The sequence below is a fragment of the Schistocerca piceifrons genome, chromosome 2 (genome assembly GCF_021461385.2).
Source record: "Schistocerca piceifrons isolate TAMUIC-IGC-003096 chromosome 2, iqSchPice1.1, whole genome shotgun sequence".
NCBI classification, from domain to species: domain Eukaryota; kingdom Metazoa; phylum Arthropoda; class Insecta; order Orthoptera; family Acrididae; genus Schistocerca; species Schistocerca piceifrons.
Genome location: NC_060139.1, coordinates 445,917,981 through 445,935,070, shown reverse-complemented (window position 1 = coordinate 445,935,070; position 17,090 = coordinate 445,917,981). Strand labels below are relative to the sequence as shown.

At 38.4% G+C, this 17,090-nt stretch overlaps 1 protein-coding gene across 2 annotated transcripts in view; it reads left to right on the top strand.

Annotated features, from left to right (window-relative positions):
* LOC124776749 (protein brunelleschi) overlaps positions 1-17,090 on the top strand; it is a 249,179-nt gene that overhangs the window by 142,123 nt on the left and 89,966 nt on the right. For both annotated transcript variants that reach the window (XM_047251873.1, XM_047251874.1), the window contains exons 12-13: positions 2,106-2,191; positions 16,425-16,551. In XM_047251873.1, coding sequence (XP_047107829.1) covers positions 2,106-2,191; positions 16,425-16,551 — 213 coding nt within the window. The remainder of the gene's footprint in view (positions 1-2,105; positions 2,192-16,424; positions 16,552-17,090) is intronic.

Genomic DNA, 17,090 nt, shown 5'->3' with positions numbered 1-17,090 from the left:
AAATGCAGAACAACAGTAATTACATTCATCAATTACAGGAAAGCTTATGACTCAATAGGCTGCGAAACCCTCTTTAAGACCATGGAAGAATTCAGAATCGACCAAAATCCCTGGAAAAATCGTAGAACAGACACTTACAAGAACAACTTTCAAAGTGAAATTCATGGGTGAGATATCGGAACCTTTTGAAATTAGAACAGGAGTACAGCACAGGGGGACAGACTATCCCTGATTCTTTTCGATATTGTTCTAGAAAAGATCATCAGAGAATGAGAACCTCATGTAAAAGGTGTTCAAATTGGTATCAGAAAAGAAAACCGTACTAAAGTAAAATAAAGTAAAATGCCTTGCCTTCACGGACAATATTTAAACTATCACAAACAACAGGACAGAAGTGATTCACACAGTTGAAAAACTACATGAAATTGCACAGAAAACTGGATTGCATATTTTGTACGAAAAAAAAGAGTAGATGGAAAGATCGCCAGAAAGTAAGTCCCCACCAATCTCGAAACACAGTAACATCACCCAAGTCAACCACTTCAAATATCTTGGCAGAACTATACAGTTACCAGGACTAAACAGAATCGCCAATGAACAAAGGATCAGCAAGCTGCAAAAGGCGTATAAATTAACATGGGCATACTACAACAAGAAATGCATTTCGACAGATGCAAAACTGAGACATTACAAAACTGTGACATTACAAAACTGTGATTCTTCCAGAAGGAACGTACACAGCTGAAACAATGGTAATTGGTAGTCACTCCAAAATAAGCGTAATAGAAAAACAGGAATGAAAAATTCTTAGGAAAATTTACAAAGCAATCAACAAAAATGACATTTGGATGAAGAGACCTCAGAATGAACTCGATCAAAAGACCAACACAATAACCGAAGAAATCCGGAAATGACGAGCAAAGTTCTACACATACCACATCTGCAGAATGAAGAACACCAGAATGGCAAAGAAACTACTCAACATCATAACAAAGAGTAAATGTGCAGCACGGAGTGGCTAAAGGAGGTCCAGAGGGTCATGTAACAGAGCAACATAGAAAATCTTGAAGACCGCAATGAGTGCCAAAGTAAAATCATGAATGTGAAGTTCGAATAAGAACAATGCAACAACCTGGTAAAAAGTGGACAGACGAATGGAAGAGACAACATTCCGAGAGGTTGAAGAGTTCCTGGAAGAGGAAGAGGGAAATCATCCAAAAATAAAATTGTAAATTCAAGTTCAATCACTCTCCTGAAGGGAGATAATCGATTAAATAAATAATAATATCCCAGTCTGAATTAGACAATCCACATACTGGATTAAATGAAGTGTCTTAGATCAGTTAAATCTGTGGTATGCTTCAGATATAGATTGTATAAAGAAACTATTTTTCTATGTGTTTCCAATAGCTAAAGGAGTTACACAATGTTATGGCGATCGTGACTTAGAGTGAATATTTTTCAGTATAGAAAAACAAGTTATCAGGATATCTTGTTTTTTTTTTCTCAATGAAAAAGACAGAGCATGATACCAATAACAAGACTAAGTGGTTGATACAAAAGTTTTTAAAATTAATATTGGAAAAAGTCATCTACATGGGTGTACTTGTATTGAAAACTGGGAAGACATTGTTAGACATCTTTTGGGGAAATTGAGAGGGAACTTTTTTATGCAATGCCTTTTTACTTAATTCAGGAATATCTACTTATTAAAACTAATACTTTTTGATACAATATAATTCCTATTAATACTCCAATAACATAAAATTTCATTCATTTCTGCATCCTGTCTACCTTATGTCTCCCCCCTGCTCCTAACTTTCTATGAATAGTTAATTGCAAAAGCTAAAAGTTTTTGTGCCATGTTGGAACAGGTGCATTTTGTACTGTTATTGGGTACAACCTTTTCTTCAGCTTGACTTTTTTTTTTCTTATTTGTTAGTGAAAACTTCATATATTGAAATCTTTGCAGGTTCAGTTTGTTTGCTTTTTTAAATTTGTGCATTAAGAAGTAAGTTTGATAGTGTGCTAAGTTGCTGTAATCAATTTATTGTGCAATGTTATTAGTAATGCCAAGTACTCAACTTTTTTTTTTTCACCGACAGATTACCTTTGGGTCGTTGGAGACACATGTGAAGTTCATATGGAATTTTACAATTTGCTGCCGATGGAGTTGATGGTTTCAAACATGGTTGGTGCATAGATGACATAACAACTTTAATTTTTCTTTTTTTCTCCTATGTTTGGCACTTTCATAGTTTTCCTTAATGTATCTATCTTACTATATAAATTGAATATAATAGAGGGAAACATTCCATGTGGGAAAAATATATCTAAAAACATTTTTTGCTTACTATATAAATTTGTTTATGTAAATGAACATAACATGTCTCCTGACATTTAACTAGTTTCCGAAGGACTATTGTATGTAGGTTTCATTATATTAGCCACATGTGGACCCCTGTTGGCCCTAGGATTTATTCTTTTATTACTATGATACTTTCCTGTAGCACATACTTTTTGTATGTCCAAAAGGCAAGTTGCTTTTTGTTTCTACATTGAACTTAAGTAACAGGTGATTTGATGTTTCATGAATATGATTGGTTTTATATACTTCCTTGTTGAGGTCTGCCCTGCATTATATTATATTATCAGTTTCATTAAGTTGTAATGTGGAACCATGTTGAAAGCCTTCTGGAAACCAAGATACCTGACATTAACTTTGGGTTGCACTATTTACAGCACTGTAGATCCACAAACAAAACTATCAAGCAAGGATTGATGTTTGTGAAGTCCTTGTTTATGATTGAACATTGTTTATTTTTATTTCCAAAGTAATCATGTCATATTATCACAGTTCCAAAATTCTACAACAAATTGATGTCCTTGATATTTGCCAGACCAACCCAGGTAGCTGAAGGAGTCCTGTGGATTAGCCTGGCATGAGTGCAATGTTTCTGTTGTTGCTCAAAATGAATTTCTGTACAAATTCCTCTTCATAAACTGACTGTGCCTCCTCATTTTGCCTCCTCTAGTGGTGTGCTGCAGTACTGGAGTGCAGGAATATCATTGTGTACCAGAACTGCGGACATGTGTTTACAAACAAACAAACAAACAAAAATTATGTAACTTTATTATCATAATCTGTATCACTGCAGGCAAGGGGGGGGGGGGGGCTTACCTTCATAGTCTCAGATATTATTGAATTTAGCGTATGTTAAAATTCAGGAGTAAGAAAGAAACATGTATTATTTTGTTTTTCCAAAAAAATTCCTGCCCTGACGTACAGGCCTCCAAAGATGACACTACGAACTCCATTTTGAAGATGCAAATTTCAGAATTTTTTTTTAAAATGCTGTATCTCTGGAACAATTTGAGATATTTTGTTACAGTCCTTCTATTTCAAAGATAATTGCTTTATGATTACAATGGTATCCTCCATTTGGATATATCTGTCAAAGTTCTTTTACTGTCGCCTTTTGAATTTTTTTATAATTTACAGAAAAAACTTTTTTTTAAAAAAAAAAAAATGCTAATCGGGAAAAGTTAGATTTTTTTCTCTGTTTTCTATGTAAAGAAGAGTTTCCACTTCTAAGTTGGACAGGTTTTATTTTAAAAAATCTTATTTTTCAACTTTCAAAGGTAATGTATGTTTTTACTGTAGTTCTTTCTTACTAATTTCTTTGCTGCAATGTTTATTTTATTGTCTTTGTTGCAGTTATTTCTCATCACTTTCTTTGTCGCAATTATTTCTTTTCACTTTCATTGTTGCACATATTTCTTACAATTTTTGTAGTTTCTTGTCAGTTTCTTTATCGGGTTGTTTATTGCAGGTTTCTGAATTGTATTTGTTGAGTGCTAATTTGTTTACTGAAGAAGCTTCTAAGACATCTGAGACCATTGAGCGAGTTCTGTGTTGACACAATTGCAGTGTGTTCTGTGAAAAGGACTGTTTGAAATGTCTTCTGACTGGGGCCACAGGAGAGTGAAGTTTGCTGACTATTTGCATATCCATAAAAGAGTTATATACACACGTCAAAAAAGTTTTGCCTCATCCCAGTTCCCAGAACTCCTGAAGATAGATGTTGACTGTGGATATTGTGTCACAGACACAGTCCTTTTGACTTTTCAGAGATGTCACTAAACCCACCCAAAGATGTAAACAACCATGTATGAGCAGTGCCTCTTAGACAGAAAGGGTCTGACAGCCAATCAGTTCCAGTCATTCCACCAGGAAGGGGGTACATGGCTCGTGTTGTCTGTAGTTCAACCATGCCTAGACAGTTGATACCACGGTTCGATCACATGCTCATTGTTACTTTGTGCCAGGAATGGCTCTCAACAAAGAAAGTGTCCAGGCATCTCAGAGTGAACCAAAAGGATGTTGTTCAGACATGGAGGAGATACAGAGAGACAGGAACTGTCGATGACATGCATTGCTCAGGCCCTCCAAGGTCTACTACTGCGGTGGATGACTGCTACCTATGGATTATGGCTCGGAGGAACCCTGACAGCAACGCCATAATGTTGAATAATGTGTTTTGTGCAGCCACAGGACGTTATGTTATGACTCAAACTGTGGGCAATAGGTTGCATGATGTGCAGCTTCATTCCCAATGCCCATGGTGAGGTCCATCTTTGCAACCACGACACCAAACAGCGTGGTACAGATGGGTCCAACAACATGCCGAATGGATTGCTCAGGATTGGCATCACATTCCATCTTCAGAAGAAAATGAATCAAAGCACTCTGGCACCTCTTGCCAGGAATTTTTCACAAATATCAATTCAGCTGTTGATGAGTGTTGAATATGCCTTCAACCAGACAATCGTCGGAGACGTGTTTGGAGGCAACCAGATCAGGCTGAATGTCTCATAGACACACTGTCCACGGTGGAGGTTCCCTACTATTTTGGGGTAGCATTATGTGGGGTTGAAGTACGCCACTGGTGGCCAAGGAAGGCGCCGTAACGGCTGTACAGTACGTGGATCCCATCCTCCTATCGATAGTGCAACCATATTGGCAGTATATTGGCGAGGCATTCGTCTTCATGGACAACAATTCATGCCCCCATCATGCACATCTTGTGAATGACTTCCTTCAGGATAATGACATTGCTCACCTAGAGTGGCCAGTATGTTCTCCAGGCACGAACCCTATCGAACATGTCTGGAATAGTTTGAAAATGGCTGTTTATGGAGGATGTAACCCACCAACCACTCTGAGGGATCTATGCCGAATTTCTGTGTAGGAGTGGGACAATATGGACCAACAGTGACTTGATGAATTTGTGGATAGTATGCCACGACGAATACAGGCATGCATCAATGCTAAGACGACGTGCTACTGAGCATTAGAGGTACTGGCGTGTACAGCAGTCTGGGCCACCACCTCTGAATGTCTCAGTGTATGGTGGTACAACATGCAATGTGTGGTTTTCATGAGCAATAAAAAGAGTGGAAATGATGTTTATGGTGATCTCTATTCCAATATTTTATACAGGTTCTGGAACTCTCGGAACTGAGGTAATGCAAAACTTTTTTTGATGTGTGTATAAGACCAGTGATGACATTTTGTGTTTTTAAATGTTTTGACAGAATTACAACAATGATAGTACCTGAACAAGTTGAAGCCTCCCATGGTGCAGATGATGCAGATTTTGCATCAGTAGAGGAAGAATTAAATACTCCGAATCAGTCAACTACAGAGGTAGCTGCTACTCCTGTAAGAAACTGTGGTCAGTGAAGTTGAGTCATAAGCTCTATGCATCAAGAAAGTGCAGAGAAATTACTAAAGCTATGGATGAATACACTACAGCAAAACTGGCCACACTCTTCAAAGTAGACATTCCATCTTCAGAAGAAAATGAATCAAAGCACTCTGGAACCTCTTGCCAGGAATTTTTCACAAATATCAATTCAGCTGTTGAATATTGTGCATCCTACAGTTAAAAGGTGAAATTTTTAACTATTATTCCAGAGATATTAAAAAAATTTTTTTTTTTTTAACCATGTTCCATCAGTATCAAAGAACATGGTAGACAAATCAAGAAATGTGAGGGCTGTAAAATGAGTCTTTGGAAGACCAGATCCCTACTATGGTCATCCTGTAGAAGCAGCTCAAGTTCAAATAGTACAGTCATTTTATCTGGAAGATAAATGGGACTGATCTCGCCAGAGTGCCAACAAAAAAGACCCTATAACTGTAACAGTTGAAGGTCAAAAAGTTGTGAAAGTGAAGAGGTACATGATTCGCAGTATTAAAGAAACTTTTGCAATTTACGAGAGCAGCTATCCAACTTCACATATTGGAAGATCAATATTTTATTCACTACGGCCTAAGTGGGTAGTTCCACACCCACCTAGAGATGTCTGTTTATAAGTGTACTGTGCAAATTTTGAACTTTGTGTGGTAATTTTGAAGAACTTACTGGGGCACATGGCATATGACACCTTGGTTGGGCATGTGAAGTCATTAGTAGTCTGTGACGTAAAGTGAGAGACTTGTTTGTTTCAAAAATGTGGTGACTGTCCTGGAAAGCGAGGACTGTCTTTAGAGACACTTGGACTGGAAGGCGTAGCATATAACTCCGCAGAAATTACATAAGCGACATGGGAGGAAAATGAACTAATTAAGAAAACTGTTGCCTTTGACAGTTTCATTGATGAACTCGATAAATGGTCAGTGAAAGCAGTAACACACCAGCATCTGAAGAAATTGCAACAACACCATATTGCAGAAGTGAAAGGGTGTGTATAGGACGAAGAACTATGTTTAGTGTTTCGCTATGATTTTGCTGAGAACTGGTCTGTATTTCTTCTACAAATACAAGGGTATCATTGGAGTAATGACCAGGTTTCAATTTTTACAGGAGTGACATATTTTCAAAACAAGTCCACAGGTGTTGCAGTTGTAATTGAACATGACTCAGCACATGCTTTGTTAGCAATGTGGAAAATTCTTCAATTGCAAACAGGGGCAGAGAAGATCATCATTATTTCTGATGGTGTTCCTTGTCACTTTAAAAATCATTACCAGCTGTTTGAATTGAGTATGTCACTTGTGCCAACTGACTGGGTATACAGTGCTATTGGTCATGGGAAGGGGCCTTGTGATGGTGTAGATGGTCTGCTGAAGCACCGTGCTAAAAAACATAATCTTTTGAGACCAAATACAGCTGTAATTCAGAATGCTGATGATTTTATGAGAGTCGTGAAATCTTACACATCCACAGCCCTCATTCTTTTGTCCAAAGAGGAAATCAAAAAATTTCATGAGCAGATAAAAGAAGGATAGTCCAAACAAACTACTCCTGTGAAAGGAACTCAGAAGACACATTTCTGGACTCAAAGTGATTGGACAATTCATAGTGCATGGACTTTAAAAAACAAGAAAGAAGAAATTCCATTTGTTCGGCTGACACCTCAGAAACAACAGGATGATAATCAGATTCACAACCTGAATAGGGGGATGTTTGGGGTGTGTGTGTATGAATGTAACTGGGGGATTTGCAGAGATTATAGACACCAGTTATGAGTTAAACGAAATTGTAGTGAACATTATGCAGCCACATGAACCAGCTGCTGGATATAGGTTTCCAGCTGAAGGACAGCAACAACGCCATCAGTGCTCTCTTCGTGTTCACAAGTGCTCTAGTTCCTATTGATTCAACAGGAAGGCATCACTCTATATCAAAGAAAGGTACTGAAGCGGTGGAACATTCATTGATTGGCTAATTTCAGTACAAAACATAGTACACAGAAGTTGTATAAATTGAAACCTTTAAGTCTTTGGATTTTTCACATACATTTTGGAACCATTCAAAATGCTTGAAAAAAAGTCTCTTACTCATCTTTCAAAACTAAAATTATGTTAAATAAGGCTAGGTTTTCATTTTTATGAGCCTGTTGTGTGAAATTGTGTGTAAGAAAACAGGTGTTATGTATGGCAATAATTTCAAACGTTTATAAAACGTGCTCAACATAAAAGTGGAGGCTCTCCTTTTCAGGGAATGTGGAACTGTATGGTACTAACAAACAGAAAATTTTATAGATTGGTATTTTTGAAAAAAAAATAAAAAATTTTCCACAAATTATAAAAAAAGTTCAGAACGCTATAGTAAAAGCTGTAGGAAAAGAAGCGAAATGAAGGCAGAGCTCACCATCTGCAGCATTGTCAACAGGACCAATTGCGGACCTTTGGTACAGAGCCGAGTGGAGGGTCTGAATCAGAGGCTCTGACTGTTCTGCGACCGTGTAGGCTGCAGACTCCTTGACTTGTGCCATAGGGTGGTGGGGTTTCGGGTTCCGCTAAATAGGTCAGGTGTCCACTACATGGAGGTGGCTACATGGGTAGCAGGGGTGTGTGGCGTGGGCTGGGTGGTTTTTTAGGTTAGACAGTCTTGGGAAAGATCAAAAAGGGCTCCAGTCTCAAAGGGTACAGGACAAAGAAACGATGAGAATCGACCAAGCAACAGTCGGTATTGTAGCTGTAAATTGTTGTAGCTATGTTGGAAAAGTACCAGAGCTCCAAGCACTGGTAGAAAGCACTGAAGCTGAAATCGTTATAGGAACAGAAAGTTGGCTAAAGCCGGAGATAAATTCTGCTGAAATTTTTACAGAGGCGCAAACCGTTTTCAGAAAGGATGGATTAAATAAAGTAATTGGTGGTGTGTTTGCATCTGTTGGTAGTAGCTTATCTTGTAGTGAAGTTGAAATAGATAGTTCCTGCAAATTACTGTGGGTAGAGGTTATACTCAACAGCTGTACCAAAATAATAATTGGCTCCTTCTACTGACCACTCCCCCCCACCCCCCCGCCCCACCCCGCCCCCCCCCCCCCCCCCCCCCCGACTCAGATGATATAATAGCTGAATGCTTCAAAGAAAACTTGAATCTCATCACAAATAAGTACCCCACTCATACAGTTATAATTGGTGGAGACTTCAATATACCCTCGATTTGTTGGCGAAAATACATGTTCAAAGCCAGTGGTAGACAGAAAACATCTTCTGAAATTGTACTAAATGCTTTCTCTGAGAATTACTTCGAACAATTAGTTCATGAGCCCACACAAATTGTAAATGGTTGCGAAAACACACTTGACCTCTTTGCCACAAATAATCCTGATCTAATAGAGAGTGTCATGTCGGATACAGGGATTAGTGAACACAAGGTCATTGTAGTGAGGCTCAAAACCATATCAACCAAAACCACTAAAAATAAATGCAAAATAGATCTCTTTAAAACAGCAGATAAAAATTCACTTGATGCTTTCCTAACAGTGTGTCTCCATTCCTTCCAAGCTAATTATGTAAGTGTGGACCAGATATGGCTCAAAAACAAAGATACAGTATTGACAGCAATAGATAGATTCATACCACAAAAATTAATAAGAGATGGGACTGATCCACCATGGTACACAAAATACATCAGAACAATGTTGTAGAAGCAACGAAAAAAGCATGCCAGATTCAGAAGAATGCAAAATCCCCAATACTGGCTACGTTTCATGGAAGATCGAAACTTAGTTCGGACGTCAGTGCGAGATGCTTTTAATAGTTTCCACAGTGAAATATTGTCTCAAAATATGGTAGAAAACCCAAAGAGATTCTGGTCGTATGTAAGTATACCAGTGGTAAAAAACAGTCAATACCGTCACTGCGCGATAGTGATGGAAATGTTACCGATAATGGTGCCACTAAAGCAGACTTACTAAATACAGTTTTCCGTAATTCCTTCACAAAAGAAGAAGTAAATATTCCAGAATTCGAAACTAGAACAGCTGTTAGCATGTGACAAAGACGTAGATATCTTAGGTGTTGTGAAACAACTCAAATCACTTAAGAAAGGCAAGTCTTCCAATCCAAATGATATACAAATTTGGTTCCTCTCTGAGTACGACACGAGTGCCTGTCTTAGCAATCATATACAACCGCTCACTTGGTGAAAGGTCTGTTCCGAAAGACTGGAAAGTAGCACAGGTCATACTAATATTCGGGAAGGGAAGTAGGAGTAACCCATTGAATCACAGACCCATATCGCTGACCTCGATTTGCAGTAGGATTCTAGAGCATATACTGTACTCAAACATTATAAATCACCTTGAAGAAAATGACTTATTGATACATAATCAACACAGATTCAGAAAATATCGTTCTTGTGCAACACAGCTAGCTCTTTAGTCCCATGAAGTAGTGAGTGCTGTCGACAAGGGATGTCAGATCAATTCCATATTCCTAGATTTCCAGAAGGCTTTTGATACCGTTCCTCACAAGCGACTGTTAATCAAATTGCGTGCAATGGGGTATTGTCTCAGTTGTGTGACTGGATTCATGATTTCCTCTCAGAGGGGTCACAGTTCGTAGTGGTAGATGGTAAATCATTGAGTAGAACAGAAGTGATATCTGGCGTTCTGCAAGGTAGTGTCATAGGCCCTCTGCTGTTCCTGATTTATATAAATGATCTAGGTGATAATCTGAGCAGCCCCCTTAGATTCTTTGCAGGTGACGCTGTAATCTACTGTCTAGTAAAATCATCAGACGATCAATTCCAATTAAAAAATGATCTAGAGAGAATTTCTGTATGGTGCGAAAAGTGGCAATTAGCACCAAACAAAGAGTAGTGTGAGGTCATACAAATAGGTACTAAAAGAACTCCGATAAATTTTGGGTATGCGATAAATCGCACAGATCAAAGGGCTGTCAATTCGACTAAATACCTAGGAATTACAATTACGAGCAACTTAAATTGGAAATACCACATAGGTAATATCATGGGGAAGGCGAAACGAAGATTGCGCTTTGTTGGCAGAATACTTAGAAGTTGCAACAAACCCACTGAAAAGGCAGCCTACATTACTCTTGTCCATCCTCTCCTGGAATATTTCTGCGCGGTGTGGGATCTTTACCAGGTAGGATTGGTGGAGAACATCGAAAAAGTGCAAAGAAGGGCAGCTCATTTCATGTTATCGCGCAATAGGGATGAGAGTGTCACTGATATGATACACGAGTTGGGGTGGCAGTCACTAAAACAAAGGCAGTTTTCTTTGTGGTGAGATCTATTTACGAAATTTCAACCACCCACTTTCTCTTATGAATGCGTAAATATTTTGTTGACACCCACACACGTAGGGAGAAATGATCATCATAATAAAATAAGAGAAATCAGAGCTTGAATGGAAAGATTTAGCTGTTCCTTTTTCCCACACGGCATTCGAGAGTGGAAAGGTAGAAAAGTAGTATGAAAATGGTTCGATGAACCCTCAGCCAGACACTTAAGTGTGAATTGCAGAGTAAACATGTAGATGTAGAACTTTGACAGATAAGCCCAAATGAAGGATTTCTTTGTAATCATAAAACAATTATATTCCAAATAAAAAAAGAGTCAACAAAATATCTAGAACTTTTCCAGAGATAAAGCATTTTAAATTTTTTTCCAAAATATGCTCTTCAAAATGGTATGCGCAGTGTCATCTTTGGAGGGCTGTATCTTGGAACTGAAAATTTTTTTTGAGAAAACCAAAAAATACGTGTTCCTCACTTAGTCCTTCATTTTGACATATGCTAAATTCAATAACATCCAAGACTATGGAGGTAAGATTTTTTTTCCAAGCCTGCCTGAATTGATGTGAACTCTATGCCTATTATGAAAAGGATAATTGCTACTCACCGTGCAGCAGAGATGCTGAGTCACAGATAGGCACAACAAAAAGTCTGTTGGCTAGTCAGCTTTTGGCCAACAGTCTTGTTGGCCAGAAGCTCACTTAGTGACAGTCTTTTTATTGTGCCTATCTGCGCCTCAGTGTCTCTGCTGTATGGTAAGCAGCAACTGTTGTTGTTGTTGTTGTTGTTGTTGTTGGCTTTTTGGTCTTCAGTCCAGAGACTGGTTTGATGCAGCTCTCCATGCTACTCTATCCTGTGCAAGCTTTATCATCTCCCAGTACCTACTGCAACCTACGTCCTTCCGAATCTTCTTAGTGTATTCATCTCTTGGTCTCCCCGTATGATTTTTACCCTCCAAGCTGTCCTTCAATACTAAATTGGTGATCCCTTGATGCCTCAGAACATGTCCTACCAACCGATCCCTTCTTCTAGTCAAGTTGTGCCACAAATTTCTCTTCTCCCCAATTCTATTCAATACCTCCTCATTAGTTATGTGATCTAGCCATCTAATCTTTAGCATTCTTCTGTAGCACCACATTTCAAAAGCTTCTATTCTCTTCTTGTCTAAACTATTTATTGTTCATGTTTCCCTTCCATACATGGCTACACTCCACACACATACTTTCAGAAATGACTTCCTGACCCTTCGATCTATACTCGATGTTAACAAATTTCTCTTCTTCAGAAACGTTTTTCTTTTCATTGCCAGTCTACACTTTACATCCTCTCTATTTCGACCATCATCTGTTACTTTGCTCCCCAAATAGCAAAACTCGTATACTACTTTAAGTGTCTCATTTCCTAATCTACTTCCCGCAGCATCACCCGACTTAATTTGACTACATTCCATTATCCTTGTTTTGCTTTTGTTGATGTTCATCTTATATCCTCCTTTCAAGACACTGCCCATTCTGTTCAACTGCTCTTCCAAGTCCTTTGCTGTCTCTGACACAATTACAATGTCATCGGTGAACCTCAAAGTTTTTATTTCTTCCCATGGATTTTAATTCCTACTCCGAATTTTTCTTTTGTTTCCTTTACTGCTTGCTCAATATACAAATTGAATAACATCAGGGATAGGCTACAACCCTGTCTCACTCCCTTCCCAACCACCACTTCCCTTACATGCCCCTCAACTCTTATAACTGCAATCTGTTTCCTGTACAAATTGTAAATAGCCTTTCGCTCACTGTATTTTACCCCTGCCACCTTCAGAATTTGAAAAAGAGTATGCCAGTCAACATTGTCAAAAGCTTTCTCTAAGTCTACAAAGGCTAGAAACTTAGGTTTGCCTTTCCTTAATCTATCTTCTAAGATAAGTCGTGCAGTCAGTATTGCCTCACATGTTCCAACATTTCTACGAAATCCAAACTGAGTTTCCCCGAGGTCGGCTTCTACCAGTTTTTCTATTCATTTGTAAAGAATTCTTGGTAGTATTTTGCAGCCATGACTTCTTAAATTAATAGTTCAGTAAAGTTCACATCTGTCAACACCTGTTTTCTTTGGGATTGGACTTATTATATTCTTCTTGAAGTCTGAGGGTATTTTGCCTGTCTCATCTTGCTCACCAGATGGTAGAGTTTTGTCAGGGCTGGCTCTCCAAAGGCTATCACTAGTTCTAATGGAATGTTGTCTGCTCCTGGTGTCTTGTTTCAACTTATACCTTTCAGTGCTCTGTCAAACTTCTCACGCAGTATCATATCTCCCATTTCATCTTCATGTACATCCTCTTCCATTTCCATAATATTGTCCTCAAGTACACTGCCCTTGTATAGACCCTCTATATACTCCTTCCACCTTTCTGCTTTCCCTTCTTTGATTAGAATTGGGTTTCTATCTGACCTCTTGGTATTCATACAAGTGTTTCTCTTTTCTCCAAAGGTCTCTTTAATTTTCCTGTAGGCAGTATCTATCTTACCCTTGGTGAGACAAGCCTCTACATCCTTACATTTGTCCTCTAGCCATCCCTGCTTAGACATTTTGCACTTCATGTCGAACTCATTTTTGAGACATTTGTATTCCTTTTTGCCTGCTTCACTTACTTCATTTTTATATTTTCTCCTTTCATCAACTAAATTCAGTATTTCTTCTGTTACCCAAGGATTTCTACTAGCCCTCGTCTTTTTACCTACTTGATCCTCTGCTGCCTTTACTATTTCATCTCTCAAAGCTACCCGTTCTTCATCTACTGTATTTCTTTCCCCCATTCTTGTCAATCGTTCCCTAGTGCTCTCTCTGAAACTATCTACAACCTCTGATTCTGTCAGTTTATCCAAATCCCATCTCCTCAATTTACCACCTTTTTGCAATTTCTTCAGTTTTAATCTACGGTTCATAACCAATAGACTGTGGTCAGAGTGCACATCTGCCCCTGGAACTGTCTTACAATTTATAACTTAATTCCTGAATCTCCATCTTACCATTATATAAACTGTCTGAAACTTTCCAGTATCTCCAGGCCCCTTCCATGTATACAACCTTCTTTCATGGTTCTTGAATCAAGTGTTAGCTATGATTAAGTTATGCTCTGTGCAAAATTCTACCAGGCGGCTTCCTCTTATTTCTTAGCCCCAATCCATGTTCACCTACTACGCTTCCTTCTCTTCCTTTTCCTACTATTGAATTCTGTTCACCCATGGCTATTAAATTTTCATCTCCCTTCACTATCTGAGTAATTTCTTTTATCTCATCATACATTTCATCAATCTCTTCCTCATCTGCAGAGCTAGTTGGCATACAAACTTGTACTACTGTGGTAGGCATGGGCTATGTGTGTATCTTGGCCACAATAATGCATTCACTATACTATTTGTAGTAGGTTACACGTGCTCCAATTTTTTATTCATTATTAAACCTAATCCTGCATTACCCCTGTTTGATTTTGTATTTATAACCCTGTAGTCACCTGACCAAAAGTCTTGTCCCTCCTGCTACCGCACTTCACTAATTCCCACTATATCTAACTGTAACCTATCCATTTTCCTTTTTAAATGTTCTAACCTACCTGTCTGATTAAGGGATACAACATTCCATGCTCTGATCCGTAGAACGCCAGTTTTCTTCCTCCTGATAATTACACCCTGCTGAGTAATCCCTGCCCGGAGATCCGACTGGGGGATTATTTTACCTCTGGAATATTTTACCCAAGAGGATGCAGTCATCATTTAGCCTCACTGTAAAGCTACATGGCCTCGGGAAAAATTACTGCTGTAGTTTCCCCATGCTTTCAGCCGTTCGCAGTACCATAACAGCAAGGCTGTTTTGGTTAGTGTTACCAGGCCATATCCGTCAATCATGCCCCTACAACTACTGAAAAGGCTGCTTCCGCTCTTCAGGAACTACATGTTTGTCTGGCCTCCTAACAGATACCCCTCTGTTGTGGTTGCACCTACGGTATGGCTGTCTGTATTGCTGAGGCACGCAAGCCTCCCCACCGATGGCAAGGCCCATGGTTCATGTGGGGGTGTAGCAACTATCCTTCTCATAATATTGTTACATTTCAATTTGTATTCTCCATTGTTTCATTATGTAACTTTACTATTTTCAAGGTGATAATTAAAAATTATTTGTTACTGTTTCCGTAGAAGTTTAACAAGTATCCCATCTGTTCCCAGAAACTTCATTTTACTGAGTTACTTTCCTGCACTGTATTGTCTTTTATTTTGGTACCACTATCGTCCAGTCACTGGACAAATTAGTCTGATCAGTTAACTGACTTAAAGGGAGAGCTGTCATTAAACCAAGGTGCACAGCATTTACTAGTTTTTCTCCTGTTGTATGTGGTATGTGGCACCTTCCTCTGCTCTTTGAATTAACTTATGACCTAATTATAAGGGATCTATAGTTCATCAAGGAGTCCAAACCATGGATCAACTCAGCATTTTTCACATGGAAAATCATTGCAAAAAGTGAATGAAATCACAAGGGACTGATAAATATCCAAGTACTGAGTGGGCAATAAACCTGAAACATTTGAAGCTGTAGCCTGGCACTTTATCACTCAGCCACTAAGTCACAACTAATTTTATGTACAGCCAAAAGTTCTTATGATTTTTAGTATTATGACAGATAAGATTTTGTCTTCAGATTCACTGAATTTGCTCATTGTGGTTGTTAATTTAGTTTTTGTCTGTCCATGAGAATTTACCTTTGTCAGAATCTGTTGTAAACTTTTTTATATTAACTTTGCTGCTACTTCTGTCCAATCTCTGTCCTATCCATCTTATCTCTCAGAATCTTGCATATACAGTTTATATATAGTCTCTATCTTTAAATACCTGGATAGGAAGGGTCAGAATTGTTTGCTGTCAGGAGACTCAGGGTGTACTTAAGACTTACTACTTATCTCATTCTGCCACACAGTTTCAACCTGACAGAAAATTTTGACAAATAGAATTGTTGGAAAACATGTAGAGCACAATATCATGTGAATCTTTCCTCCAACGACCCACGTTATCCCACCTTATTACATTCTCTTCAAGGAATTTGTATACAATATTCTTCAAACTTTCTGGAAAGCAATCAGTCATTGTGTTGCATGGTGTAGGTAACTGGTGGATGAAATAAACTACTTTGTCTGGCTCACCATTCTGATTTGTCTTTTCCTAGAGTGTTTTGAATTTTAAATAGGTGTATGCCTGAGTAATCATGGGTGTGTTTTTTATGATAAAGAATTTTATGTATTTATATGGAGTATTTAATCCATTACTTTAAAGTATAGCAAATAGCAACACACATTTTATTAACTGTTAATCTTTTCTAGCGCCTCCTAACTAATGGAGCTGTGTTTGAGAGCATACCGTCATCTCTTTGTCTTCCACCAGAATCTGGGCCACATCCCATCTCTCTATCTGGCATTCCAAAAGAACATGGCGAACTAGAAATACTAGGTATGCCATTATAGAATATTTTTAGCTAATTATACAAATATATTGACTGCGGTGATATTAAAATCATCATTCCACAGAATATTTTATTTGTGTGTCTTCAAGTATCAAAAATTATCCACTGCCCCTTTTGCAAGAAAACTGACAACTTGTATGTACTGGTGCTTAAAGAAGACCATGGTCTTAACATACCTGGAGGCTGGTATCACATTTCATCCTTGAGGTTAATAAGGCAGAAAAATATGTATCCTTCTTCTTAGTACTGTGTTGCATACTCCCAAATTCCAGTCTTTCATTATGTTGTTGGGAGAGAGTTAAGTTCACCACACCCTTAGCCTTCCACAAGTTACATACACACTAGGAGTCACATCATATGAGGAGCAGCAAAAAAAGAAAAGAGAAAAAAATGTTGTTGGGCAGATGGTTGTCAGGTCAAACAGTTGTTTATGTGTAGCTCGTATAGTATCTGCCACACCTCAACTGTAGTGGGGTTGCTTAGATATGCCAGGTTCTGCTCGAGTCAGCCAACTTCAGTATCAGTT